The sequence below is a fragment of the Caretta caretta genome, chromosome 3 (genome assembly GCF_965140235.1).
Source record: "Caretta caretta isolate rCarCar2 chromosome 3, rCarCar1.hap1, whole genome shotgun sequence".
Classification (NCBI taxonomy): Eukaryota; Metazoa; Chordata; order Testudines; family Cheloniidae; genus Caretta; species Caretta caretta.
This window is the reverse complement of record NC_134208.1, coordinates 86,258,444-86,285,434: the sequence shown is the minus strand read 5'-3', so window position 1 is coordinate 86,285,434 and position 26,991 is coordinate 86,258,444. Positions and strand designations below refer to the sequence as shown.

Here is a 26,991-nt window from a genome sequence, read left to right as displayed (position 1 = left end):
AGTAATGTTCCAGAAATACACTGGGTTGCCCATAATTAATAAAATTGTATTTGGCCATGTCAGTTTGATAATTTATGACTCTAAACAGTAATGTTGTCGACGAATATGCCATCTGGCCAACCCTGATCATATGGAGTTGACTTGGCATCATGTTGCTTGCTTCGTGCATTAACCACATCCACTATGATGGAGTTGGGTTGCACATGTTGAAAACAAAGTCTGCCTCTTTGGGTAGGGGTTTTTTTTGTTGTTTTTTTGTTTGTTTACACTCTGTTGCTGGATGGTGCGATGGAGGCTGATGTCTGCCAGATGACTTTGGTAAGATCTAGAATCGCCTCATTAATTGGGAGGACAATTCTAGATGAGAAGGTGGTGTGCAGAATTTCCACCAACTTGTGATGTGTATCTGCCACCTCCTGAGGAATCTGCAGCTTGTCTGCCAGCCTCTTGGTAAGATCCAGAAAGTTCTTAAAATCTTCACCTAGTGATGAGGGGTGGGCAGCACAGCCTCATCTGGGAGAGATGAGAAGTGTGCTGGAGGGGGAGCTCTCTCTTCAGGTTTTTTTTCCTGTTCTGAAAAAGCTTCCTCCTGCGCTGACTCAGGTGTTCTGGACAGCCAGGCTGTAGCAAACCACCTGGTGGACTCTCCATGAGAGACACCGGGGATGGTCACGACATGTGTGTGTACATCACCCAAGAATTATAATATGACCTTTTTGGGGCCAGGGAGGAAGGCAGGCATGGGTGGTGGGCTTACCTCAGGGGGCCCGTACCGAGATTGTAGGTTGGCTTGATGGAATTGGGGAGGGTCCTTGTAGTTTGACGGTGGGCCACGATGAGGGCCAGGGAAATGATCTCCTCCTGGCCAGTGTCAGATTCTTCATTGGGTAAGGGTGGTGCTGACTGGGGTATTGGCAGTATACAGCCCGGTGCCAAGAGCAATTCTCGGTGCCAGGATGTGCTCGATACCGGGGTCCTGGTACGAAGTACTGGGGATTGCGGTTCTTCCCCAATCATCAGGTCTCCAGGGTACCAGAGCTCATGCAGTACCATGGGTTCATTTGGTACCACAGAGGAATGTCTAAGGTACGTTGTCAGTACCGATAGTTGGGCAGAGCACTCCCTAAATGAGAGTTTTGTTGTGCCCAGTACAGAAAGTTTGTTGGTGCCATTATTTTAGAGATGTTTCAGAGTAGCAGCCATGTTAGTCTGCATCCGCAAAAAGAAAAGGAGTACTTGTGGCATGGTAATTGTCTGTCCTTGGGTACTGAGGCCACAGGTCTCCAGAGTACCACAGCACGTGTGTTACCATGGGCTCATGTGGTACCACAGAGGAATGTCTGTAGTATGTTGTCAGTATTAATGGTTGGGAAGGTGCAGAACACTTCCTAGATGGGAGTTTTGTTACACCTGGTACCAAAGGGTTTCTCTGTGCCGCTCTTTTACAGATGGTACGGTAATTGTCCCCTCACCTTAGGCGGCGGTACCATTGCCTGACAGCCTGACTGCGAAGCCCCTCGGTGTGGTGGGGACGGTGTGCATGGTGTGGCAGCAGCGCTCACAGGAGGGTAGAGCTGACAGCAGGAGATCCCTTCTTGGGTGCCTGCTTCAGAGCTGCCACGGTGCCACAGCAGAACTCACAGCAGGGGCCCCCTCATTGGTGCTGTCATCCCACTGAGGTGGCCGCTCTGGGGAGCTCCACTGGCTGGCCAGCTACTCGGAATGCATGTGTTGGGATCGGTGTGGAGATGGCTGCACTGGGGAACCCCTCTGGCAAGCCAATTGCTCAGAGGAGCTCTTTTTATGAGCCTTTCCAGGGGGAGTCTGCTGGTGGCTTTCCCCCCCACCCCTTCTCTTCTTCTCCACTCGACCCCTTTTGAAGTGAAGGCTCCAGGGATGGTCCGGGGTCAGCACCCAACTGAGTCCCCTGCAGACTGAAGTGTTTTCTCCATAGGGAGGAATTTTTACTTCAGCTCCCAGCTCCTGTGAGGCTGCCATTTTAGCTGTGGCAGGTAAAGCACTTCTGTGAGGGTCTCCCAGGCACAGTAAGTGTCTGGCCATTACAGGAACTGACTCCTGGCAAGAGAGGCACCGCTTGGAGCAGAGAGAGCCAGGCATGCCTCTGGGCAGGGGTTTGTCATCCTCTAGCAGGGAGGAATGCAGAAGAACATCGTCTTTACTTTTCTTTTTTTTTTTTTAAAACTGAATATAAAAAATGATGAGTCTACAGATGCCTGGGGGCAAGGGGGAAAGGGGAATGCCCCCAGACAGGGCAGGAAATTGAAGTTCTTTTCCTTTCTCTCTCTCTTTTTTAACCCAAAGGAATAAAATAAAAGAATTTTGCTAATTTTGTTTGTTTACAATTGCTGTGCTAATGACAACAGATAAGGAAGAGACAACTGCTCATTCCATCTAAGGCCAAAGGCAGTAGAGAAGGAAGTGTGTGGGGGGGTTTCTTCCAGTGCAGTGCTAAATAACCTGGAGGCAGACCACAAGGGAGGGCACATGCGTGGTCTCAACGGGACACTGTTACCAAAAATCTCCGCAGGGGCACACACACCTGCAGTGGAACACCTATAGAGACACTACTCAAAGAAGAACCACAGAAGACTTTTTAGGCAGTGTTTACACTAGGGAGATTTACAAAAGAATTCCCACTAGTTCTAATACGACTTCTGCAGAACTCTTGGGAGCCAAAGTATAGACAAGACATTGCCAGCCAGATTAATTTTTGCCACCGCTTCAATTAGACTTGTTTTTCAGCAGGTTTAACTAAAACAGTGGCAGAAATAGGTCTGGCTATCAGAGACTTGCCTATATTACAGTTTCCACAAATTCTAGTACTAGATCACCTCTCTAGGAGATAGAATCATGGCTGAGTGTAAGCAGAGGACTGCTGATGTAGTCCAATATTGTTCTTCTAAGAGCAGTACAATTTTGCTCCTATAAAAGCAAAATCTCTGTGGTGACATAAAAACATTGTCAATAATTGTCCCTTCCTCCAGTTGTGTTCCAAAGCAACTTCCATTGGGCGAGGAAAAACCAGTGAACACTTTAGACAAAGTGGTGGTGACCATTTTAGACAAAGTTCAGATTAACCAATCATTCAAGTATAGACAAAGATGAATCAACCTTATCCGTGACATTTAATAGTTAAATAGTAAAAGGCTGAGAAAGACAGAATATGATAAGAATCCCTTGATCACAATCACTGTTAATTGGAAAAGTGATAATGTGGAAATACATTTTACATAGAACCAAGGGCAAATAACTAGCCCATGGAGGAAAGATAGATTCAGAAAACTTTATATCTCTTCTTTTTGTCTCCCACTATCCAGAATAGACCTCAAGTTCTAGGTGTCTTCTGCCACCCCCCCCCCAAAAAAATAAAAAACAAAACCATAAACACACACACACTGATTGATCTTAGTTAGGGTTGTACTCAAGTGCATTTTGCCTGCTGTGGTTAAAGCAGAAGTGAAAATAAAACGCTAACCCTGATAGGCTAAAAGACTCAGGTGGCATTGTCGTGGAACCAAACAACTTGTTTAGGAAGCAAGTGTCTACAAAACAAAGCAACTTCCCAAAGAAGGATAAAGAAAATGTAGCAGATAGCTAAAAAATTGCAAAGGAGAATCCTTGTAAATCATTTCACTACAAGATGGTAGAATCTTAGTAGGAAGTAGATATCTAGTTGCATTAGTCAGCCATTTAATTCATAACTAGAGTTGCTGAAGATGTTAGATACTGGCACATTGCAATACTGTTGTGAAATACTGCCCGTCTTTCTGTAGCCAAAGAAATCTCACTTACCATGATTATCCACATCTACTCTCTCAATTAAGAGATATAAATGTGAAGGATGAAGGAACACTGAATTTACTGTTGGACTGTTTCAAAAACTACCATACCACTTTGGAGACATGGTGAATACTCACTCCCCCTCTTAAAAGTGCTGCTTTGAGGCAGAAGAGACAGATGCAGGAGACAGGCTTAATAAGACAGAGAGAGCACACGCCTCCTCTCTTTAAATTAGTTCAAAGAGAAGAGCCTTAGTCATTTAATTAGTAAAATCTATGTCCTGGAAGAGAAAGTCAGAGTTTTTACCCTAGCCATCTAAGGAAATTGATGCTTCAAAATAAATGATGCAGCCACAGAACTTAATGAGTATTATTGCAAGTTTGACAACTGCAATGTTGTCAAACTCAGACGAAGAGATAAGATTGTGGTGGCTTTTAAACTACGTGCAACTTCTCTTTTCTGCCTATTTGCAATTGGTCATAGCAATAATAAAATCTCCTAAGTGTTACAGTAGGTTATAAATCAGTCCAAAAGTATATTCAGTGTTCCTTCATCCTCCCCATTTGAATCTCTTAAATGTGAGTAAGCATACATAGCCATGGTAACAAAGATTTGTCCATCTAGCAGAACTGTCCATTGAATGCAGTACAATTAAAATCCATTAGATGTCTCTCTTGTTATTCTGAATTACTTTCTCTTCCCATTCTTTTTTGAAGTGGTTAATACTACCTAAAAACCTTTCAGAACTAGAGCTGTGCAAAATATTTGCATTAAACCTCAAACCTACTCATATTTTCCAAAGCTTTCACAAAACTATGTTCATGAATATGAAACAAAATTGTTTGCACAGCTGGGAAACTTGTGAGCCTCCACTCTCCCCCCAAATTTAGGTGTCTTTGTAGGCTTGGGGGGCAGTAATATGCTTCCTTGTCCTTTCTGCATGGGCCAAGTAGCTCCTTTTGCCACTTCCCTGGGGTTTTTGGGGATGACAAACAGCCACTTCCTCCATCGGGGTCTTTAAGATACATATCTAACATTCACAAGGTCTTATTAGCATGGGAACAGAACATTAAGGAATAGGGAAAACATAACTTGCTGCCAAATGACACTAGTTGACTCGGGTCAAGAAAAGCCCTAAAATCTTTAGTGCAGTATCACCAGGAAACCCTTCTTTAGCATCCATACCCTAGGTATTATAGGGTATGTTTTCTAGCATGTAGTTGTTAGGGAACCCCAAAACAGTTCTCTAGCTGCTATTCTACATAGATTACAGATTACTGTTGAACTTCAGCTCAACAGAACCAGCTGGAAACAGAAGAGTTTTCTCGCTATTGAAAGCAAGGGTCCTTAGCACATCCTGTTCCCTCAGAAACCTTCATCAAAGGGCTCACAAAGGCATCTGTTCCCATAACTACTGCTCCCTGAGCACACTACTGGGAAGGAAGAAGTCATCTAAAACCTCCAAACAGCATGGGATCTGTGGCCACCTGCCTCTAGGAGGAAAGAGTGAGGTAGATCACCAGCTCCTCCTCCTTGAAAAACAAAGGTAAAAAGGAGTTCTAAGATTTAGAGAGTCACGCACTTAGTCCTGGAGGACCCTGGTATTGGTAACTGCATATACATTCTGCCTAAAGGTTTGAATTTTAAAAACTTAAAGGAATTCTGTTCACTTCCAGTTCCTGCAGACCAAATTTTAGGGTTTAGTTCATAAACTCCCTTGCAAACCAAACTCCCAAGGGTGTGAATGGTTTCATCTATATAAAAGGATACAAGGAATATCATTCCGAAGCCTGGAATGTTATTCTGAAGCCTAAAATGTCAGTATAGAGGGCTGGGTAGGGAAGGCTGTGCCTCCCCAAACAGCCTGGACCCTGTCCCCTATCTGCCCCCTCCCACTTCCTGCCCCCTAACTGCCTCCCTCAGACCCCCCCAACCCATCCAACCCCCCCCTTGTCCCCTGACCACCCCCTCCCAGGACCCCCACCCCTAACCATCCCACGGGACCCCACTCCCTATCCAACCCCCCTGCTCCCTGTCCCCTGACTACCCTGCCCCCATCCACTCCCATGCCTCTCCAACCCCCCCGTTCCCCATCCCCTGACCACCCCCCCAGAACCTCCACCCCATCCAACCGCTCCCTGTCCCCTGACTACCCCCTGCCCCTTATTCAACCCCCCCGCTCCCCATCCCCTTACCATGCCACTCAGAGCGGCAGGAGCTCACAGCCCTGCTGCCTGGCTGGAGCCAGTCACACTGCTGGTGTGGCAGCATGGCTGCGGGGGAAGGCAGGGGAGGAGCTGGGGGCTCAAGGGCTGGGCAGGATGGTCCCGTAGGCAGGATGTGGCCCATGGGCCGTAGTTTGTACACCTCTGATCTAGAAAAATGCATTTTCCTGTAAGTATAGTGCCTTCTTCTAGTTGGCAGGGCAGACAAGCTGCCTGCTTTGAAATGCTCTCTAACTCAGAGGAAAAGTAATGCACATAGAAGGATGATGATATACCAAAAACAGTGACATTTGCCTCAAATAAGTAAAGTTTCATGCAATTACACAAGTTATTTTGAGGGGCACACAACTTCACATGTTGCCACTAGAGTTGTACTCAAAAAATGCTGGTGAAACTAGTGGACAATTCTGGGTTCAGGAAGGCAAAAATCACAGTCATTTTGCTTCCCATTTTTCCCAATGAAATTGAAAGTCAGTTATGGAATGCACAAAAGTCTTGCTATGACACAGAAAAAGAAGCGTTTTTTCTCTGAAATTTCTCATGAGAATTACAGTTCTCAATAGGGCAAGTCTGCAATTTTCCTGCACCAAAAATTTCCAACATTTGTTAGTAGCAGCAAACATGTGCACCTCATTTGTGCATTGCACACATACTGCCAAAAATATTAACTAGCAGAATAAGAAAAGGTACACAAAGCTGACTGTTAGCCTACTGAATCATCATGCAGAAGCTGTACCTGTAAATAAACTTTTTTTGCACCAGGAATATAATCTGCAACTCTGCCGAAGATCAATCGTCCGACTCCTGAAGTGATGCCAAGACACAGCAGAAGCACCTCTTCTTGTACATTTTCGCCAAGCCTCTCTTTTACATGTTTCATCTGTTTAAAAAAATAAAAATAAAAAAAGGGGATGGGCAGAGAAAATGATGTGGAAATAGAATAATAAGAATAAAAAATCTTTGAAAAACAATTTATAACCCACCCGCCCCACCCCCCGCTTTCAACAATGTTTTAATTCTCAAAAAGTTCACCAATTCTGTTTTGGAGGGGTTATAAAAAAATAATTTTTTTAACTGTTTGATCAATGCCACATGAGATACTGACAATAGAAACTATTTAAAAGGGTGTTGGTCAATTCTATTCTATTCACAGTTATTCAATTACAAGGCTTGCTTGACCCAACAAAGCAAAAGGTGGACTTGGGAATCCAGGACCTATACTCCCGAAGAACTCACTTCCCTGGTCAGTATTGCTCACACTGTCAGGTCTGAAGGTAAAACACAGTTGGTGAGTATCACCACAATATTTTTTTCTCTAAGACAGGAGATGTCCTTGCCAATTGGCTGAGAGCAGAGTGGAGATTATAGACATAAGAGACCCCTGCTGTATTAGCAGTATTGCTAATTCCAACCCTTTCAAAAGTCATGAGTCAATGTGACACTGGCAGATCAGGTGCCAGCTTGTACCAGAGCCCCAGGCCAATTCACTTGTGTATTAGTATATAGATCAAAGTGATTGTTAAAGGTATAAGAGTATCTGGTGTTTAAACTTCATGAAAACTGGTGGGATGTTACTTGCATTGTTTTCACTTATCCATATCCCATTATAACACAGTAGCAAACATTTACATTGTATACAGCCCTGTAACTAAATAACCCATCAAATGAGAAAGAAGCCTTGTAGAATACAAATGTAGAACTTTAACAGAAAAATGCTAATTTTGTAGCAAGTGGTCCTCATGTGTGATGACTGGAGGTCAAAGACTCAAAATTCATTTCTCACGCCACCATCAAAAGAAAAGTCCACATAGGTAGTGACACTGTCAGCTTGTTCTCAGTGAGAAGCTACAATTATGGATTCAAGGAAAGATCCTGCATCTCTGTACTGACTGGACCCTTATAGGGAAGTGTACCTGATACAAAGTGGAGATCCCCAGAGACAATCTGCATACCTTGAAAAGACTTTGGAGAAACTGGCAGTTTATTACATAATTTCCACCATTTGGAATTACAAACTGTGACTCACCTGTGCACATATTTTACCTGCTTTAACCTCTCAATAACTCTCATTTCCTTTTCTTAGCTAATAAACCTTTACTTAGGCCTGGTCTACACTGGGGGGGGAGGGGAATCGATCTAAGATGCACAACTTCAGCTACAAGAATAGCGTAGCTGAAGTCGACGTACCTTAGATCAACTTAGAATCACTTACTTCGCATCCTCACGGCACAGGATCGACAGCCGCCGCTCCCCCGTCGACTCTGCTTCTGCCTCTTGCAGTGGTGGAGTTCCGGAGTCAACAGCAGAGAGATCGGGGATTGATTTATCGTGTCTACACTAGACACGGTAAATCGATCCCTGATAAATCGATCACTACCCACCGATCCAGCGGGTAGTGTAGACGTGGCCTTAGCTGACTACAGAACTGGCTACCAGTTGTCTTTGGCGTAAGATCTAGAGCAGGGGTTCTCAAACTTCATTGCACCGTGACCCCTTCTGACAACAAAAATTATTGCATGACCCCAGGACGGAGGACTGAAGCCTGAGCCTGCCCAAGCCCCACTGCCCTTGGGGGTGGAGCCAAAGCCAAAGCCCCACCACCCCAGGTGTGGGGGGGAAACCCTGAGCCCCACCACCCTGGGCAGGAGGGGACAAAGCCAAAGCCAGGCAGGGGGCCTGTAACTTGAGTCCCACTGCCCACGGCTGAAGCCCTTTGGCTTTGGCCCCAGGTGGTGGGGCTCGAGCTTCGGTCCTGGACAGTGGGGTTCTGGTTTTGGCTTAGGCTCCAGTACCCAGCAAATCTAAGCTCACCCTGGAAACCCCATTAATATGGGGTCACGACCCACAGTTTGTGAACCGCTGATCTAGCGTACCAATTGATCTGGGGTAAGTGACTGATTTCTTGGGACTGAAAGCAACCTAAATGTGATGTCATTTTTGGTGTAAGTAACCATTTTATCACAAAGTTCAGTTTGTCTGGGTGGCAAGGTGGACTGGACTGTCTAAAGGGACTGTCTGTGGCTCCATGGTAAGATTATTACAGTGATCCAGGAGTTCACATTTGTCACTGGCTTGGTGAAATCTAATTATAAAACACACCACCAGTTTGGGACGTTTGCCCTGAGGTAGACAGCGTGACAATCAGAACTTAAAAAAAAATCAAGAGATTGGCTTAAAAATAAGTTTGGGGTTCTTTTTATTTACCTTCTGGTATCTGAAACTTCATAGTATACTCTGGTCACAGTTTCAAGATTTATTTCTCAATCATGAGGCTAGAAACTTACTTAAAGGTGAGATTTTCACATAATGACTTGCCTCAAGGAGCTGGGGCTTTAAGAAAAAATGCCATGTATCACGAGTTTTTCAAAAATATCACAAGAGTTGGCAACACTGATTAGTCAGAGTGGAGTACCCTGCAGCAAGTGGGGTGAGAGGATCCAGAAAGACCACTCATCTACTGTGCAGGAGACACAAGAGGCACTCTCTGTCCCCAGACTTCTGCAGCAACAGTAAAATCCTACTGGATTGAAGATAATTTCTGAATGGGAAGAGTGGAACAAAATGGAGAATAGTATAGAGAAGATGGAATGAACATGGATTAAGGATGGACACACACGAGGAAAAGCATGGATAGAAAAAAAGTTGTGGTCTCAGTACAGGCCTAGGAATCAGCAACTGTGAACATGGTTCTGACACCAACTTGTTACTTGGATAACAATCTGACATTGGAAAATACCTCAGTTTTCCCATCTGTAAAATGAGAATAATACCTACTTCTCAAGGATGTTAGGAAAATTGATTTGCCACTCTGAACATCAAATTGAAAAACAGACCATATAAATTCTAAAAATTAGTGTTAGAGAAAATATACAGAAGGGGAGAGACGAAAACCAGAATGAAAGAATATAAATATACACACAAAGTAGAGTGAACATTTAAATAAAAAATAAGTTGATGAGTCTGTGATGGAATACACCCATGTTCACACCCTATACACCATTGTAATAATCGTTATACAAAGTATATATCATTTGAAAACTCATAATTGGCTGGTCAGTATTGTCCTGATAAAACGTGTGTGACAACACTATGTGAAGTTATAAGATTCCCCTATATGATGTTATTAACACATGCTCCAAACCCTACAGCCCTGCCCAACCAGAAGTTGGTAAACAGGTCTGTCTTAAACAAAGGAATGCGTGCTTGCTTTAATTTGCATTTAAGCAGTAAACAGAGTCATCAAGCAGGAAGGGAAAACAAAAGAAGTTCAAACAGGTTAAAGAAAAACAGCAAGGGAATATCTTCCACATAGACTCTGTCTCCTGGTTCTCAGCTGGAAATGTTTTTCAAGAAGGGGACTGAAACTATAAAAAGGATGGACAAACACACCAAGTTACCCCTCTCTTTCTCCTTACCCCCCTCATTCTCCTCACCCGAGAAGACAAAAGTAAACAGCCATTGGACTCTGAGGGAGAGGTCTTTACCTGAAAGTTTGGTCAGTAATCTGCTGGAGCATGTGGTGAGAAACTTTGCTTGAATCTAATATAGTTTGTTAAGTTAGGCACTAGTAAGCATTTTATCTTTATTTTTCTTGTAACCATTTCTGACTTTTATGCCTTATTATTTGTACTCAAAATCTCTCTCTTTGTAGTTAAACTTTTTTTTACCTTTTTATCTAATCCAGCGTGTTTAAACTGAAGTGTCTTGATAACTATTTAAGATAACAAACTGGCATATTACTCTCTTAAAGGAATAATGGACTTAATATATTTGTAGTGTTCAGGAGAGGGCTGAACAGTACAGGACATACATTCCTGGTAGAAGATCTGGGACTGCGGTGTTGTTGGGGTCATCCTGCAGTATAACCAAGGTTGGCGAGAGCCAGGATGTAGCTGGCAGGCTGCAGTTACACACAGATATTCAGGGTGTGGCTTGCATGCTGGAAGGCTGTTTGTGAGTGTCCCAGATGGGACCTACTATAGCAAGACATTGTAAGGCACTCAAAGTTGCAGGGCAGGGATGCAATGCCCCTCTCACTAGTCTGGATTGTGCCCCAGTATGTCAGAGTCAGAAAAAGTTCTTGAAGAGAAATGAGTGATCAGAAGAATAATCTGGAGAGAAAACTAAGAATTTTAGAAATTATTAAATTATTAGAAAAATTAGACTAAAACAAAAGTTGAAACAGAAAGCAAAATTTACACCAAGATATACACAAAAAGGAATGGAACAATGAGTTAAGGGATGGAAATGGGGAAAAAAGGATCATAAGGGGACATGTAATACATTTAAAAAAATATTTTACAAAGTTTGCTTCCAACATGTTACAACATAAAACACATGAAAATTAAACATTTACAGTCCGTGTCATGGGACAAGACTGTAGGAGATGACAGAGTACTGGGGAAACCTGATTGTGGCAGAAGACAGCCACAATCAGAAGACACAATGGGGTATCACCATCCAGTTGGTGTATATCTAGTGGGGATCTACTGAAACAATGGTCAGTTCTTGGCACAATGTTATTCAATATTTTTATCAAATGATAGGAAAGAAATTAAAATCCATGCTGGCAAAGTTTGCAGAGGATATAAAAATTGGAGGAGCGGTAAACAATAAGGAAAAGTCAGTTCTACAGAGTAATCTGGATTGCATGGTAAACTAGGCTCGCTCGGACAATGTATTTTAATACAGCTAAATGCAAGGTCGACTATTTAGGAACAAAGAACGCAGGTTATGTTTACAAGATGGCACCCTAATTTGGAAAGCAGTCACTCAGAAAAGGACTTAGGGGTCCTGGTGGATAGCCAACTGAACTTGAGCTCCTAACACGATGCAGTGGCTAAGAGAGCAAATATGATCCTTGGCTGTATAAGCAAGATAACATTGAGTAGAAGTAGGGACGTGTTAATACCACTGTATATAGCATTAAGAGACCTTTATTGAAATACACTGTTAAATTGTTGTGTCCACACTTCAAAAAGGATGTTGACATATTAAAAAGGGTTCAGAAAAAGAGCTACAAGAATCATAGAAATGTGGGGCTTGAAGGGACCCTAAGAGGTCATCTAATCCATCCACACCCACTCCATCCACACACACTGAGGCAGGAACAAGTGTACCTAGACCATCCCTGATAGATGTTTGTCTACACTCTTCTTAAAAACCTAAATGACTTGAGATCAGAGAAATGGAGGTTACTTACCTGTAACTGGAGGTTCTTCAATGTCTGTGATCTCAATCTGAACTCCACACATCTTTCCTTGGGCGACACATGTGCATCATGTGCCTGAGATCAGAAATCTTGCAAGCAGCATCCACTGGTCCATGCCTGTGCCCTGGAGCTCCTCGTGTTCAGCACAAAGGATATGAAGTGAAGTGTGGATTGGTCTCTCTGGTTGCTTCTCTACTGCAAATCCAATCATGATCTGAAGCAGAGGGGAAGGAGGGCAGGTAGTGGAATACAGACAGGGACCACACATCTCAAAGAGCATCCAGTGACAGGTAAGTAATTTCCATTTCTTCTTTGAGTGCTGGTCCCTAGGTGTATTCCACACTTAGCTGACTGGTAAGCAGTAGACAAATAGCAGGGAGGAGTGAGGATGCAGATGGTATAGATGTCAGTAGTACTGCCATTCCAAAGGCTGCATCTGCAGAATAGGCTTGGACTAAAGTGTAATGCTTTGTGAAGGTGTGGATAGAACTCCAGGCTGTCGCCTTACAGACATCTAGCATAGGCACTTCTCATGGAGATACTACTGAGCTAAACTGTGCTGTAGTGGAATGGGCCCTCAGCACATCTTGGGGAGAGAGATGTGCCAACCAACAGCAAAGGAATATACAGCCAGAAATCTGCTTAGAGAGTCTCTCAGCAAATATTGCTTGTCCCTGAGTTTGTACTACTAAGGCAACAAATAATCTAGGCATTTTTCTAATTGCTTTTGTTTGTCACAGATAGAATGCCAAAGCTCATCTGACATCAAGAGAATGAAACCTCCTCTCCTCACAAGAGGCATGAGGTTTTGGAAACAAAACTGGTAACTGAATTGATTGCTTCATATGAGACTCTGAAATTACCTCAGGGGTAAGTTTCAGGTAGAACTGAAGGGATACATTCTTTTTATGAAAAGTAGTGTATGGTGGATCATTTATAGGTGCCAGCAACTCACACACCCTCCTGACTGATGTGATCGCAATGCAGAAGGCGGGACACTGAACTTATGGTCAGTATTTCAATGGGTGGCTTGGTTAAGTATTGAGATTACGAAATTGAGGCCCCACGACATTGCCTTCACCATTGTGGGAAGATCCTAGTGAAGCCCTTAAGGAATTTAGTTATCAGGTGTGTAAAAACAGAATAAATAGCCCTCTACCCGAGGGTGAAAGGTACTAATTGCTGCTAGATGGACCCACAGCAAGCTAACAGAAAGGCCTGATGTCTTGAGAATGAGGAGGTAGTTTAGAATAACAGGAATACCTGCTGTCTCTGGGTATAACTGGTTTTGTTGTGTCCAGGTGGAGAAATGCCTCCATTTAGCTAGGTAGCATTTTCTGGTGGAGTCTTTTCTGCTGTGATTGAGAATAGTTTGAATGGCCCTCGAACATGAATGCTCTAAGTCTGAATCCATCCAAATACTAGGCCATGAGGTAAAAGAGTCAGGATTGAGATGTCTGATCCACTATTCTACTGAGTTAGTAGATCGGGGAAGGGTTGAATGCCTACAGGAGAACAGGCTGACATTTGTAGGAGGTCCGGAAACCAGAACTGTCAAGGCCATTTGGGTGCAATGAGAATGGCTTGCGCTTTGTCATGACAAATCTTCTGCAGGATCTGGAGTACCAGTGGATGGGAGAAAAAGCATAGCTCAGGTGGTCTGTCCAGGATAGCAGAAGAACATTGCTCTTGGAGTCCTGATTTAGTGCTGCTGCGGAGCAGTAGATGTTGAACATCTTGTTCATCACTGAGGCAAACAAGTCCCAAGATAGCGTTTCCAATGAGTGAAGATTTCATTTAGCACTGAATTGTGCATCTGCCACTCATGGTCAGTAAAAAAGTGCCTACTGAGAGATTATCCACTAGCGAGTTTTATGCACCTCAGAGGTATGTTCCTAAGTGTACGATGTGGCTCCAGATACACCAGTTCCATAACTGAATCATCTCTATATAGAGAGGAAGAGATTTCAGTCCTCATTTGTTTGTTTATATAGAAGACAGCCATAATGTTCTCTGATGTTATCTGGACATGTCAGGACGATATAAGAGAAGAATCCATTGCAGGCTCAATAACTGCTCTTAGTTCCAAGAGACTGCTATGCATCCTGGCCTCCTGAGGTGTCCATACACCTTGTGTTGTGTGGTCACCCATGTGGGCTCCCCAGCATATGAAGGATGCACTCATAGTTATAGCTGTGTTGGGTGCACACAGGAGGATAGGGACTCTGGCATGAATGTGTTTCATGTTTGTCCATCAGGCAAGGAAGATAGGACACTGGCAGAGATTGGCACCTCGGTATTCATGCTGTCTGGCAAGTAAACAGATTGAAACCAGGACTGTAGACAATGGAGGTGTGACACTGAGCCAGAAGGAGTGAAGCACTAGCCGGCTAACTAACTCACATTCAACCTTTAGAGACATATTAGTAGATAATTATTGTATTTTTTGTGTTTACATATACACCTCTACCCCGATATAACGCGACCTGATGTAACACGAATTCGGATATAACGCAGTGAAGCAGTGCTCCGGGGGGGGCGGGGCAGCATGCTCTGGCGGATCAAAGCAAGTTCGCTATAACGCAGTACGATTTTTTGGCTCCCGAGGATAGCGTTATATCGGGGTAGAGGTGTATATCGTTAGAGGCTGACAATGTAACCAAATGGTTCCTGTCTGTCGCTATATTCTGTTAATTCAGAGATAAATAGGAGATGTTAACATTTAGATTAACTGTAAATGTAATAATTGTGATGTTGCACTCCATGTGTTTTATGAAAATATGCTAATGAGTAAATATAATGTAGCTGGAATATGCTTTATGCAAAAGGTCTATTGTAAGGTATCATTACAAAGCTTATAATCTACTGAGTGTGTTCATCCTATTTGTATGAATGTATCATTCTTGTACCTAAAACTAGAAATGTGAAGTATTACTCTGAGGTCCTACTGTAATTATGCAAAGTGTGGACCATTAATGGTGGCTTAGGATCTTGATGGCTCCCATTAACTAAAACAAGGCTCTGTTTACTTGCAAGCCTTTCTGTGTTCGTGTGAATCAGGACAGAAAGAATGGAGGCTGGGGGGCCTCACAGGACATATGACCATGTCACCTGGTACTGGAATCCATCTTAAATCTGGTGCTTTTCCATTTAGAAGGAGGGGCGGGGAGGGACCCAGAGAAACAAAAGATTCCCGCTTTGGGCCAAAGCTATAAAAGGGGATGGAACACAACAAAGGAGGCTGCCAGTCATGAGAAATCCCTAGTTACCACCTGAGCTGGAACTAACAAGAACTGTACCAGGGGAAAGGATTGGGCCCAGACTAAGGAGTCATCTAGTCTGTGAAAGAAGCTTATTGGAACATCTCTGAGGGTTAGATTTACCTGTATTCAGTTTCTTAATGTATTAGGCTTAGACTTGCGTGTGTTTTTTTATTTTGCTTGGTAACTTACTTTGTTCTGACTATTATTACTTGAAACCACTTAAATCCTACTTTTATACTAAATAAAATCACTTTTGTTTATTAGTAAACCCAGAGTAAGTGATTAATACCTGGGGGAGCAAACAGCTGTGTATCTCTCTCCATCAGTGTTACAGAGGGCGAACAATTTATGAGTTTACCCTGTATATGCTTTATACAAAGTAAAACAGATTTATTTGGGGTTTGGATCCCATTTGGAGCTGGGTGTCTGGGTGCTGGAGATAGGTAACTTGCTGAGCAGTTTTTGGTTAAAGTCTGCAGCTTTAAGGGCGTGGACCAGACCTGGGTCTGTGTTGCAGGAGACTAGTGTGTCTGGCTCAACAAGGCAGGGTTCTGGAGTCCCAGGCTGGCAGTGGAAAATGGGCTCAGAGGTAATTCCAGCACATCAGGTGACAGTCCCAAGGGGGTCTCTGTGACCAAATCCATCACAATAATATCATCGTCTTTATTTCTCTTTGAAGTATGTAGTAAATTACCTGTAAATGGAAGGAGATAAGCAGTTGCCTTATGCTAATCTATGCAGCTAATTACCAGTGGTGCTTAGGAAACAGAAGGTCTTACTTCAAAGCCACAATGACCACCTATTGTTCACCCAAGGAATATCTGCGGTCAAGAGGCTGTCAATAGCCTGCTAGAGATCTATATAAGAATTCTAGGGCCCTGATTCTGTTCTCTTAGATCTGTTTAAGCTTCATAGGGGAAGTTTGAGTAGCAAGAATGAGGTCTCCAGCTCCAGCCTGGATCACCCTGATATTGGATTTTGGATTACAACCTAATTCTGAAAGAACTTTTTGCAATTCTAAAGCTCATCTACTATAAAACTCACCTAAGAATTTTATTAATGTCTGTATGTATAATGTTCTTTTAATCAATACATTTAGTTTAATAATTTATAAGAATTGGCTATAAGAGTGTATTTGGGTAAGATCTGAAATATTCATTGCCCTGGTGGGTAATGTTTCTGATCCTTTGGGACTGGTAGAGCTTTATATGTGATGAACAAGATTTTCAGTAATCCTCATCATATTTAACTTGGCTGCCTGAGTGGGAGCCCAAGACTGAGTTGCTTTAAGGGAGCTGTATTTTTGGCTTCTGGGTAACCAGTAAGGTATTGTAGAAGCTGTTTTGTTGCTGGATTGGTGAATCTAATTATTAGAAATAACCACCAGTTTTGGGGATTGTCTGCCCCATCTTTGCAGTTTGCCCTAATTGAGTAATCTCAGTGTGGCCCCCTTAGGACCTCAGTCACAGGAGGTGAAGCCTGGTGAACAGCATTAAGGAAATAAGAGAGGAATCTCAGTGTGGCCTAGCAGGAAAAGACAGATCTTGACTGTAGTTTGAGGTCTGCAGAGGACTTGTCTTATCAGGCTGTTCCTGACCTGGAATCTGTTCTAGGGAGGTAGGCCCTTGCTGAGGTTGAGTCTAAGGTTACTCCTATAAAGTCTATGGTCTGAATGGGAGTCAAAGTAGCCTTCTCCATGTTTATGTAGAGATTCTCAAAGATGCCAGAAGGTGAGGCAGATAAGATTCCCAATGGCTGGATTTGCTTGTTAGGAGACAGATACAGCAAGACAGCGTTTCATCTCATCCGTGCTGCCACCACTGACACCTCCTTTATGAAGGCCCGTGGTGATGCTGCAAGACCGAATGGGAGGACTCTGAGCATGTAGTGTTCCTGGCCTACCAGAAAGGTCAGGAACATTCTGTGGGACAGGTGAATGTCCACATGCAAGTAAGCAACTTCAATGTTGAGAGCAACGAACCATGTGTCTTTTTCCATGGAGGGAATTATTGATTTCAATGTAACCATGCAGAATTTTAATTTGAGAATAAAAATATTTAGCTGACTTTAAAAAGCTCCCATCTCCCTTTTTCTTGGGAAACTATGAAATATTGGGAGTAGAACTCTTTCCCTTGATGCTGATATGGCATTCACTCTACAGCCCCTCATTGGAGGGGAGAGTCCAACTCCTGACAGAGGATCTCCTTGCAAGAGTGGTCCTTGAAGAGGAGCTAGGAAAGGGGTTTGTGGGGAGCTGGGTAAAGAAACTCGACAGTGTAGCCGAAGAGGATGATATCAATTACCCACTTGTCCATTGTTACAGCCATCCATTTGTGGAGGAAATATAGCAGGCAGCCACCAAAGATTCAGGAAGCAGTTGGGAATGCATCAGTGATGGTTTGCAACTCTTGCGCATCCTGTCAAAAGTAACCGTTGGGTGGTGAATGAGGTTGGCTGGTAGATGTTGAGGTGGACAAGGCTGCATACCTCGGTCTTTGAAACTTCTGATGCTTGCACAGTGGTTTGTATGGTTGTTGGTGGAAGAAAGGCTGTGGGAGAGGCCTTCATTTGTACACCTGTTTGTGATATTTCCTCTTTTGGGCCCAGGGTATAATGGCCCAGGAAGTGAAAAGTTGTCCTAGAGTCTTTTAATGAATGCAGACTCATCTGTATTCTCATTAAAAGAATCAGTCTTGTCAAAGGGCAAATCCTCTATAGTGTTCTGAACCTCTCTGGGGAACCCTGAAGAGCAAAGCCACGATTCATATTGCATTACTATGGTGGTTGCTATGGCTTGACATATGGCGTTGGCTGTGTCCACTGCAGCTTGGAGCAAAGTTTTGGCCACAAGTATACCCTTTTCATAAGAGCTTGGAATTGAGCCCTAACCTTCTAAGGAATTTTATCTTTAAACTCCAAGAACTTGGACTAGTTCAGAAAATAATACTTAGCTAACAGGACTAATTTATTATTCTAAACTGGAGCATAGTGGATGAGAATAATTTCCTCGCCAGCAGGTTAAGGTGTTTAGAACACTTGTCTGCTGCTGTGGTCTTATGGAGTTGTTGCTGGATGTTTTATTGGCTGCTTGTACTACTAGGGATTTGGGGGCAGGGTGTGTGAACAAAACTTCACCACTTTTCACAAGCACAAGGTATTGTGTCTCAGTCCTTTTGAGGGTAGGGATGTGTTGGGCTGAAGGATGTCCAGAAGCTTATGTTGCATTATCATGGACCTCCTCAAGCAGGATCTGGAGTTTAGTTGCCAGCCTCTGCAAGAATTCTTGGTATTGCCTGTGGTCAGCAGGTGGGGATGGCGAATATGGGGTGCTTGCCTCATCACGAGGATGATAAGCCTGTAGATACTGTCAGTACCGAAGGATCCAGCTAAATGTCTTCCTCCTCTGCATACTCTGGCAGAGCTGTTTGCTGTTATCTAGGCAAAGAAGGCTGGTGAGACTCTCACACAGATCCAGGGTGCCATACATAGGGATCCCGTGGGCCCCAATAGTACCAGTATGATGAAAACTGGTTGTGGAGAGGGGCACTCCAGTGGTTCCACAGATGATGATCCTGTTTAGGCAGAGGACAGATCTAAGACAGTCTAGAAATCCGGTCCAACTAACCTCCCATTGTGACTGCGATGGTATGTCCTGGACATCTGATTCAGCCGAGGAAAAGGTCGGATCTCGTTCCATATGTAGTACTGTCAATGCCGGTGGATGGAGACTCCAACTCATGGATGGAGAAGGGGAGTAGCTCTTTCTCCTCAAGGTGGATTCCTCCTCTGGTGTTGAAATGCCCCTCAGAAGGACTGGGCCCGAAAGCAGAGGAGATTGTTGGTATGGCAGGGCAAAGATATCCTCCAAAGAGGTATACGTCTTAGTCTGTCTTGGAGTGTGAGGGGTCACTACCATCAAATCTGGTGCTTCCATGGACTTAGTTGTCAGTAGGTCCTTACAGGATCAAACCAGTACCATTGAGAGAAAGAATGCTACCTCAGGGAGGAAACACTACACTTGGGAGCAGTCCGCAGTAGGGATCTGCTCTTATGCCCACGAGAGTGTTTTTTATTCTCATACTGGGACTTGTCCTTGGTACCATCGGGGCATGCACGGTGCTGTAGAGGGAGTCTCCCAGGCCTGGATCAGAGTTTGTCCTTGGTCTCATGGCTTTCTCCATGTAGCTTCTTCCATGAGGCAGTGTTTGCGGGCATCCTGGGTGCGGAGCAGAAAGGACTTGCCGATGGAGCAGTGAGCCATGATGTGTGCCTTGCCAACCCTCTAGAGGCACTGTTGGTGCTTGTCATTCACAGAGAATGAGCACAGGTAGGAGACAGTTTTTAAAACCTGGGATCTGGGGCATAGGCCCTGGGGCAAAGGGGGAAGATACAGGCCCCCAGACAGGGAAAGGAAACTATACTAACTTAGCTAGCTAACACTAGAGAAGACTATATACAACAATATAGATTGAAGCAGAAGTATGTCACTCTCAGGAAAAACTAAGAGCACGAAGGAACAGAGGGTTCTGACTCAGGCCATGCAGCAGCAAAAGAGAACTGGAGAGTTATCAACTCGCACTACCTATTATACCCTCAGCTGCGAGCAAGAGGAGACACACTATGCACGTGCGGGTCAATGGAAACTGGAAAGAAACACTTCTGGACTTGAGTGCATGGCACACATACACACCCACACGTGGAATACACATAGGGACCACCACTCAAAGAAGAATCGAAAGTTATTGGGTTTGATACAGGAATTGCTGTGTGAAATTACATGGCCTGTGTTATGCCAGAGATCACATTTGTCTCTTTTGTAACCACAATTAATATTTTCTATGTAGGTGAACATAATGGCAGACAACTAGCTTGATAAAAGAAGTTAACTTGGCACTGGTTTAGGGTTCGATTCATTTTCCTGCATTGCTTCTAGGCCAGGAAAATGGTGCACTGTTATTTCCTCTAATTCCCACAGATTCTTCCCTCTTCAGTATGAGACCAACCTCACAGCTTTTCTTCTGTTGTGTGCTTTATTTTGCTTAGCACTCTTTTGGGTATTCATATCTGACAGTTCTACATCCTCCTCCTTTTATGAGAATTTAGTTACTTAGGGCTTGTCTACACAAGGCTTTAGTTCACTGTAAGATGGGGTGTAAATCTATCCCACACTAGTCAGTTGCACACTAAGTGTCCATGCTGATGTGCAATAACACTACGTTAGTGTGCTTTGATTTATTCCATTTTGAAATGGGACTACATCAAAGCACATTAAGGAACTGTTACTGCATTTCAACAGGACCAAACATTCAGTCAGTCAGTGTGGCAGGCTGGTGTAAGGTAGATTCACACCCCAGCTTGCTGCAAACTACATATTTGTGTTGACAAGCCCATAGGTTGTTTGCAAACAAGGTTCATCCGAAACATGTAATCCTGTCCATTTGTAATATTTCATTGCTTGCAGTAATTTCTGAAGTTTATGCTCTACATTTTTAATCTTTGGTTTTATGTTGCACATTCCTTTTTTGTAAGAGGAATTTTGAAGACTTCCTACCACCTATATTTGTGGAATGAGTCTGCAGTTTCCTAATCAATCTGATCAATTTATTGTTACACTTGTATAGCCGTTCAAGGAGAAGAACGACGGTCCAATGCTTAGGGCACTAGCTTCAGACTTCAGAGGTCTGGGTTCAGGCCCCTGCTCCACCATACACTTCCTGTGCAACCCTGAGCAAGTCACTTAGTCTCTCTGAGCCTCAGTTCCCTGTCTGTAAAATGAGAATAACAGTACTTCTCCAACTCACAAGAGTGTAGTGAGGCTACATTAAAGATTGTGAGGTGTCTGATACTATGTAATAAGGGCCATATGAGTACCTAAGACAGACAAATCATAGATAGTGTGATGAGGTGTTCACACCACAGTAGCTTTGAAAGGGTTAATGAGGCTGAGGGGAATCACGTAGCATAAATAATCTCCTGAATGATGATGGGAGCCAGCTGAGAAGGAACAGGCTAGGCTAGAATAAAGCCAGGAAGCTGGCAGCAGAAAGGGGCTGGAGGGAGGTCTGGAGTTATTCTCTCTGAGGCTAGGGAGAAAAGGGAACTTGGCCCAGAGGGAAGAACATTTTCAGAGGAGAGTGGAGAAGGAGCCTGTTAGAGGCAACATAGGAGGCACTCCAGAGAAACAGCAGCAAGGTGTGAGATAGTGTAGACCCTAGCCGCTGGTTGTAGGGAACCTGGGGTGGAACCCATAGAAGAGGGTGGGCCTGGATTTCCCTACCAGCCACTGGGGGAAGCGGCACAGTCTGGAGTCCAGATGGGAAGACTGCTGGAGATAGTGTGTATGGAGAGACTGTGATACCGCGGAAGAGGAGGACTTTAGTGATCTGGCCAGAGGGATAAGCCACAAAAAGAGAGCACCCTGAGTTGCAGAGAGAGAGAGAGTGCGAGCAAGAGAGAGGTGGCTGGATGAGTGGCAGAAAGGGGATGTTGGACCTGGAAAGAGCTAATCACCAGACCAGACAGGAGAAGGCACCACAGCAGTGAGTGGAACCCACAACAGATGGGCAAACCTATTTGACTAAAATAAAATAAAAACTGACCCAGACCTTGAACCAAATCTTAACCACCTCCCTTTTCATCTCCTATTATATTTTTAATTTCCACACAGCTCTGCACTTTCAAGCTCCCACTGGAACCAGAACCAAAGTGCCAAATACTGGTGAAAAGGATGTTCTTATGAGATTTCTGACCCAATCAGAAGTAGAAAGATATTACAGGGAATCTTGTTCTTATGAGATTTCAAGACTAATGTTACATAACTCAAGAGATTTATATCGTTTGGAGAAGCAAATTGTGTGCTTTTCAGAACAAAATCAAATCTCTGAACCTTTAGAAATTTCTCCATCATTACTTAATATGCTACTACTTAGTTTTCCACATGAATTATCACACTAAACTGAAATCAGCACAAATGTCCACCACAATAATATCATTTTTGTTCCTTATTCCTGTAAAAGGCTGTGCCCAAAAAACCTTGATAAGCACCAGAAACAAGCCTGAAGTCAATAATGATCTAAGCTCAATTTTGGCAATGCCAATAATCTAATTATGTATGAAGATAAAAGAAGACAAGTCAGCTGTGCTTTCCAGTTTTCAAAGTCTCGTGAGGTGGAAATAAGGGAAGGAAAAATCTTTTAAAAAATGTAATACTTTGCATTCACACATCATAAGACCAAAAAAGTATAAGAAAATGCAAATATCAGCTTTTTCATAAAATCTTATTTTGCCAACTTCCACATGGGCTATTTCTCTCTCTCTCTTTTGTTTATTAAAGGTGTGAAAATTGTTCATATTAAGCATCCAAAACTCTAAATTAGAGCTGATACTTTTTGTCAGTGACACTACAGATTTCCTGAAAAAACTAACAATGCATTGGTGATCTGCCAGAAAACACCATCCTAGCCACCATGGATGTAGAGGCTTTCTACACAAACATCCCACACACAGATGGAATACAAGCTGTCAGGAACAGTATCCCTGATGATGCCACAGCACAACTCATTCCTGAGCTCTGTGACTTTATCCTCAAGCACAATTATTTCAAATTTGGTGACAATATATACCTCCAGACCAGTGGCACCGGCATGGCCCCACAATATGCCAACATTTTTATGGCTGACCTGGAACAACGCTTCCTCAGCTCTCGTTCACTCACGCCCCTTCTCTACCTACGCTACATCGATGACATCCTTCTTCATCTGGACCCATGGGAAGGAAACCCTGGAAGAATTCCACCACAATTTCAATAGCTTCCACCCCACCATCAACCTCAGCCTGGACCAATCTACATGGGAGGTCCACTTCCTAGACACCACGGTGCAAATAAGTGACGATCACGTTAACACCACCCTATACCAAAAACCCACCGACCACTATGCCTACCTTCATGCCTGCAGCTTCCATCCCGGACACACGACATGATCCATTGTCTACAGCCAAGCGCTGAGATACAACTGCATTTGCTCCAACCCCTCTCACAGAGACCAACAGCTACAAGATCTTCACCAAGCATTCTCAAAACTACAATATCCACACGAGGAAGTAAGGAAACAGATCAACAGAGCCAAACGTGTACCCAGAAGCCTCCTGCTGCAAGACAAGCCCAAGAAAGAAACCAACAGAACTCCACTGGCCATCACATACAGTCCTTAGCTAAAACTGCTCCAACGCATCATCAGTGATCTACAACCCATCCTGGACAACGATCCCGCACTTTCACAGGCCTTGGGAGGCAGGCCAGTCCTCGCCCACGGACAACCCGCCAACCTGAAGCATATTCTCACCAGCAACTACACACCGCACCATAGTAACTCTAACTCATGAACCAATCCATGCAACAAACCTCAATGCCAACTCTGCCCATATATCTACACAAGCGACACCATCACAGGACCTAACCAGATCAGCCACACCATCACCGGTTCATTCACCTGCACGTCCACCAACGTAATCTACGCCACCATGTGCCAGCAATGCCCCTCTGCTATGTACATTGGCCAAATTGGACAGTCCCTATGTAAAAGGATAAATGAATGGACACAAATCAGATATTAGGAATGGCAATATACAAAAACCTGTAGGAGAACACTTCAGCCTCCCTGGACACACAATAGCAGATTTAAAGGTAGGCATTCTACAGCAAAAAAACTTCAGGACCAGACTTCAAAGAGAAACTGCTGAGCTTCAGTTCATTTGCAAATTTGACGCCATCAGCTCAGGATTAAACAAAGACTGTGAATGGCTAGCCAACTACAAAAGCAGTTTCTCCTCCCTTGGTGTTCACAACTCAACTGCTAGAAGAGGGCCTCATCCTCCCTGATTGAACTAACCTCGTTATCCCTAGCCTGATTCTTGCTTGCTTATTTATACCTGCCTCTGGAAATTTCCACTACATGCATCTGACGAAGTGGGTATTCACCCACAAAAGCTTATGCTCCAATACGTCTGTTAATCTATAAGGTGCCACAGGACTCTTTGCCACTTTGTACAGTATTTTGTGAAAAATAAGAGCACACACTTTTACACTTTAGTTCCAGGCCTTGAAATTGTATACACCGCTTGCTCATCAATCTTCTATCAGTGGCTAATATTACCAAAACATTTTTAAAAAGTATGTGGTCAGAGAAACCTTAATAAATGAAATTACAATACATTAACTTCAGTATGTCTGGTTCCACAGCAGTGAAATGGTTGATAATTAACAGAACTGACACCTTCTGACTTGTTGATCCTGTACTACGAAGATGAATTTACTCTTATCCTTAGACATCTGCTTATTTTATACACCTGGGTACATCCACAACCTAAAATAAATGGTTACTTCTTTCAACTGACTTTTGTTTACTTCCACTTTTGTATTATCCAATCATTGTATTTACCTTTGAGTTTTATACTTTTTTCATTTGTGACTTTTCTTCCCTTCTGTTACTTGTACGAAGACTATAATTTAACTATACTTCCATCAAAATTACTAATATAGAGGAAACATTTTGTAGGAACTGAACTTTCTTCCTTTGGTTTTTCTTCTCCACCTTAATAAAATACAGAGAATGTGTGACTTTCAAAAGAAAAGTAGCCAAACTAACCAAGAACAAACATTGCCAGGTCAACACTGATGAATACTGGGGCAGGAATAAGTTGTGCAGGATATTTACAGAACTGGACAAAGGGGGTAAATTTCACTAACCTGGGCAATCAAATTGGAGCAGATGTTGAAATCTGAAGGGAGATAAATCAAAGATTAGAAAAGCAAGTAAAGCATAGGAGCCATTGAAGATCTGGTCCATTAGAAATATCCATATAACCATATTGGAACTGTACAACACTAGAGCCCTTGTCAGAACTTTCTGTGCGACTGAAATGTGGTAGATAAAGCAGATGAGAAAGAAAGAGAGAATAGCACTTATATTTGACAACCATGCTTGTGGAAAAACCTGAGTGGTTTTAACTTTTTCAAATTACCTACAATATGAAGATATAGCAGTTTAACGTACAATCACCTAGGAGTACTTAACACCATTTGAAATGCATCTTCATATTGTACTTCCTAGAAAAAAGGCTGGTTGCAGCCTCTCAAAGAAAAGAAGTGGGGGGGGGGGGTACCAAGATAATGAATGATGCAGAAAAAGTAAAAAACAACAACAAAAACAACAACAAAATGCACAACTCCTTGAACAGGAGTCAAGGGAATGAACAGGATGACAGAGACTGTGGGTTTATTCAGTATTTTTAAAAGGCAGAAATAATCTAGACAAGCCATTGAATCCATTAGAGAAAGGATATCTGATTTACACAAAAATGTATATAGCTTCTGGATTTGTTTTAAAGTACATTTGTGAAGTAATATTTTTGGTTGACAAAAAGTCTTACACAGTGGGATTAATATTTGAGCAGCAAAGCAGTGGTAAAGGAATACTGAAAGTTGTTCTTTGGGGGGTTATTTTACAATTTTCCTTTTTCTTTAAAAAGTAGCAGTGGTGTGGAGTCAAACAACTTTTTGACAGACACCAGCTATTTTCTGGAAAACATGCAGAAGATTGATTTGTGTAAGGCAATTCTGCAGCTGCATTTAAACACTGAGTATAGCTTTTTTCTAACAGAAATGAAAGGTTAAGAGGAACCTTTTCTCTGAAATAAATTTAAAGAATAAAATTCTGAGCTCTTGTAGAACAAAGTTAACTGAACTAGGAAGATACAGTTTAATGGCACTATTTACCAGATATTTTTACAAACCAAGTGTGCAATACAAGTCACGAACTCTACTTCAGTTTCACCTTCTGTAAAATGGAAACAAATATTTTTGAAAGTATTAATATAATGGCATTTTGAAAAATGCTTTAAGCATTATTTTAAGTATGCAGTATTTGCAGTTGAACTCTCTCAGAAATTACCCAGCCTGCATTCAAGACATGAACTGAAAAGTGTTAAACACTTTGTTGTACTAGACGGGAGAGACAGTCATTAGGAACTAAATGCATATATTAACAGCCAATGTTAAACTGAACCTGCAACTTCACTTGAAAATAATAAGTATCTGCTAATTCTACAGAGGTACTCTAAAAGCTTCTAGCAACGCATGTCAATATTTTAAGTAAAAAGTTGGAACCTGTGAGAGCATTATAGACAATGAAGTATTTTAACAGCAGTGTAAAGATGGCATTATCGTTAGGGTTCCGTATCTGTCACGGAGGTTGCAGAAGTCATGGATTCTGTGACTTTCCATGTCCTCTGTGACTTCTCCAGCGGCCACTGTGGCTGACCCCAGGGCCACCCAAGCAGCTGGCTCTGGGGCCAGCTACTCAGGTGGCCCCAGGGACAGCCACACTGGCTGCAGCCGGAGCAGCTCCTGCAGCCAGCCACACCGGCCATTGCTCAGGCGGCCCCATGTAGCTGGCCTCAGGGACCGCCCAAGCAGCGGTCCCAGGGCAGCCAA

General features: G+C 43.1%; 1 protein-coding gene across 1 annotated transcript in view; it reads right to left on the bottom strand.

Annotated features, from left to right (window-relative positions):
- The window catches only part of SLC16A10 (solute carrier family 16 member 10), a 170,196-nt gene that overhangs the window by 12,912 nt on the left and 130,293 nt on the right, over positions 1-26,991 (bottom strand). Inside the window, exon 4 of the mRNA XM_048844782.2 lies at positions 6,763-6,906. Coding sequence (XP_048700739.1) covers positions 6,763-6,906 — 144 coding nt within the window. The remainder of the gene's footprint in view (positions 1-6,762; positions 6,907-26,991) is intronic.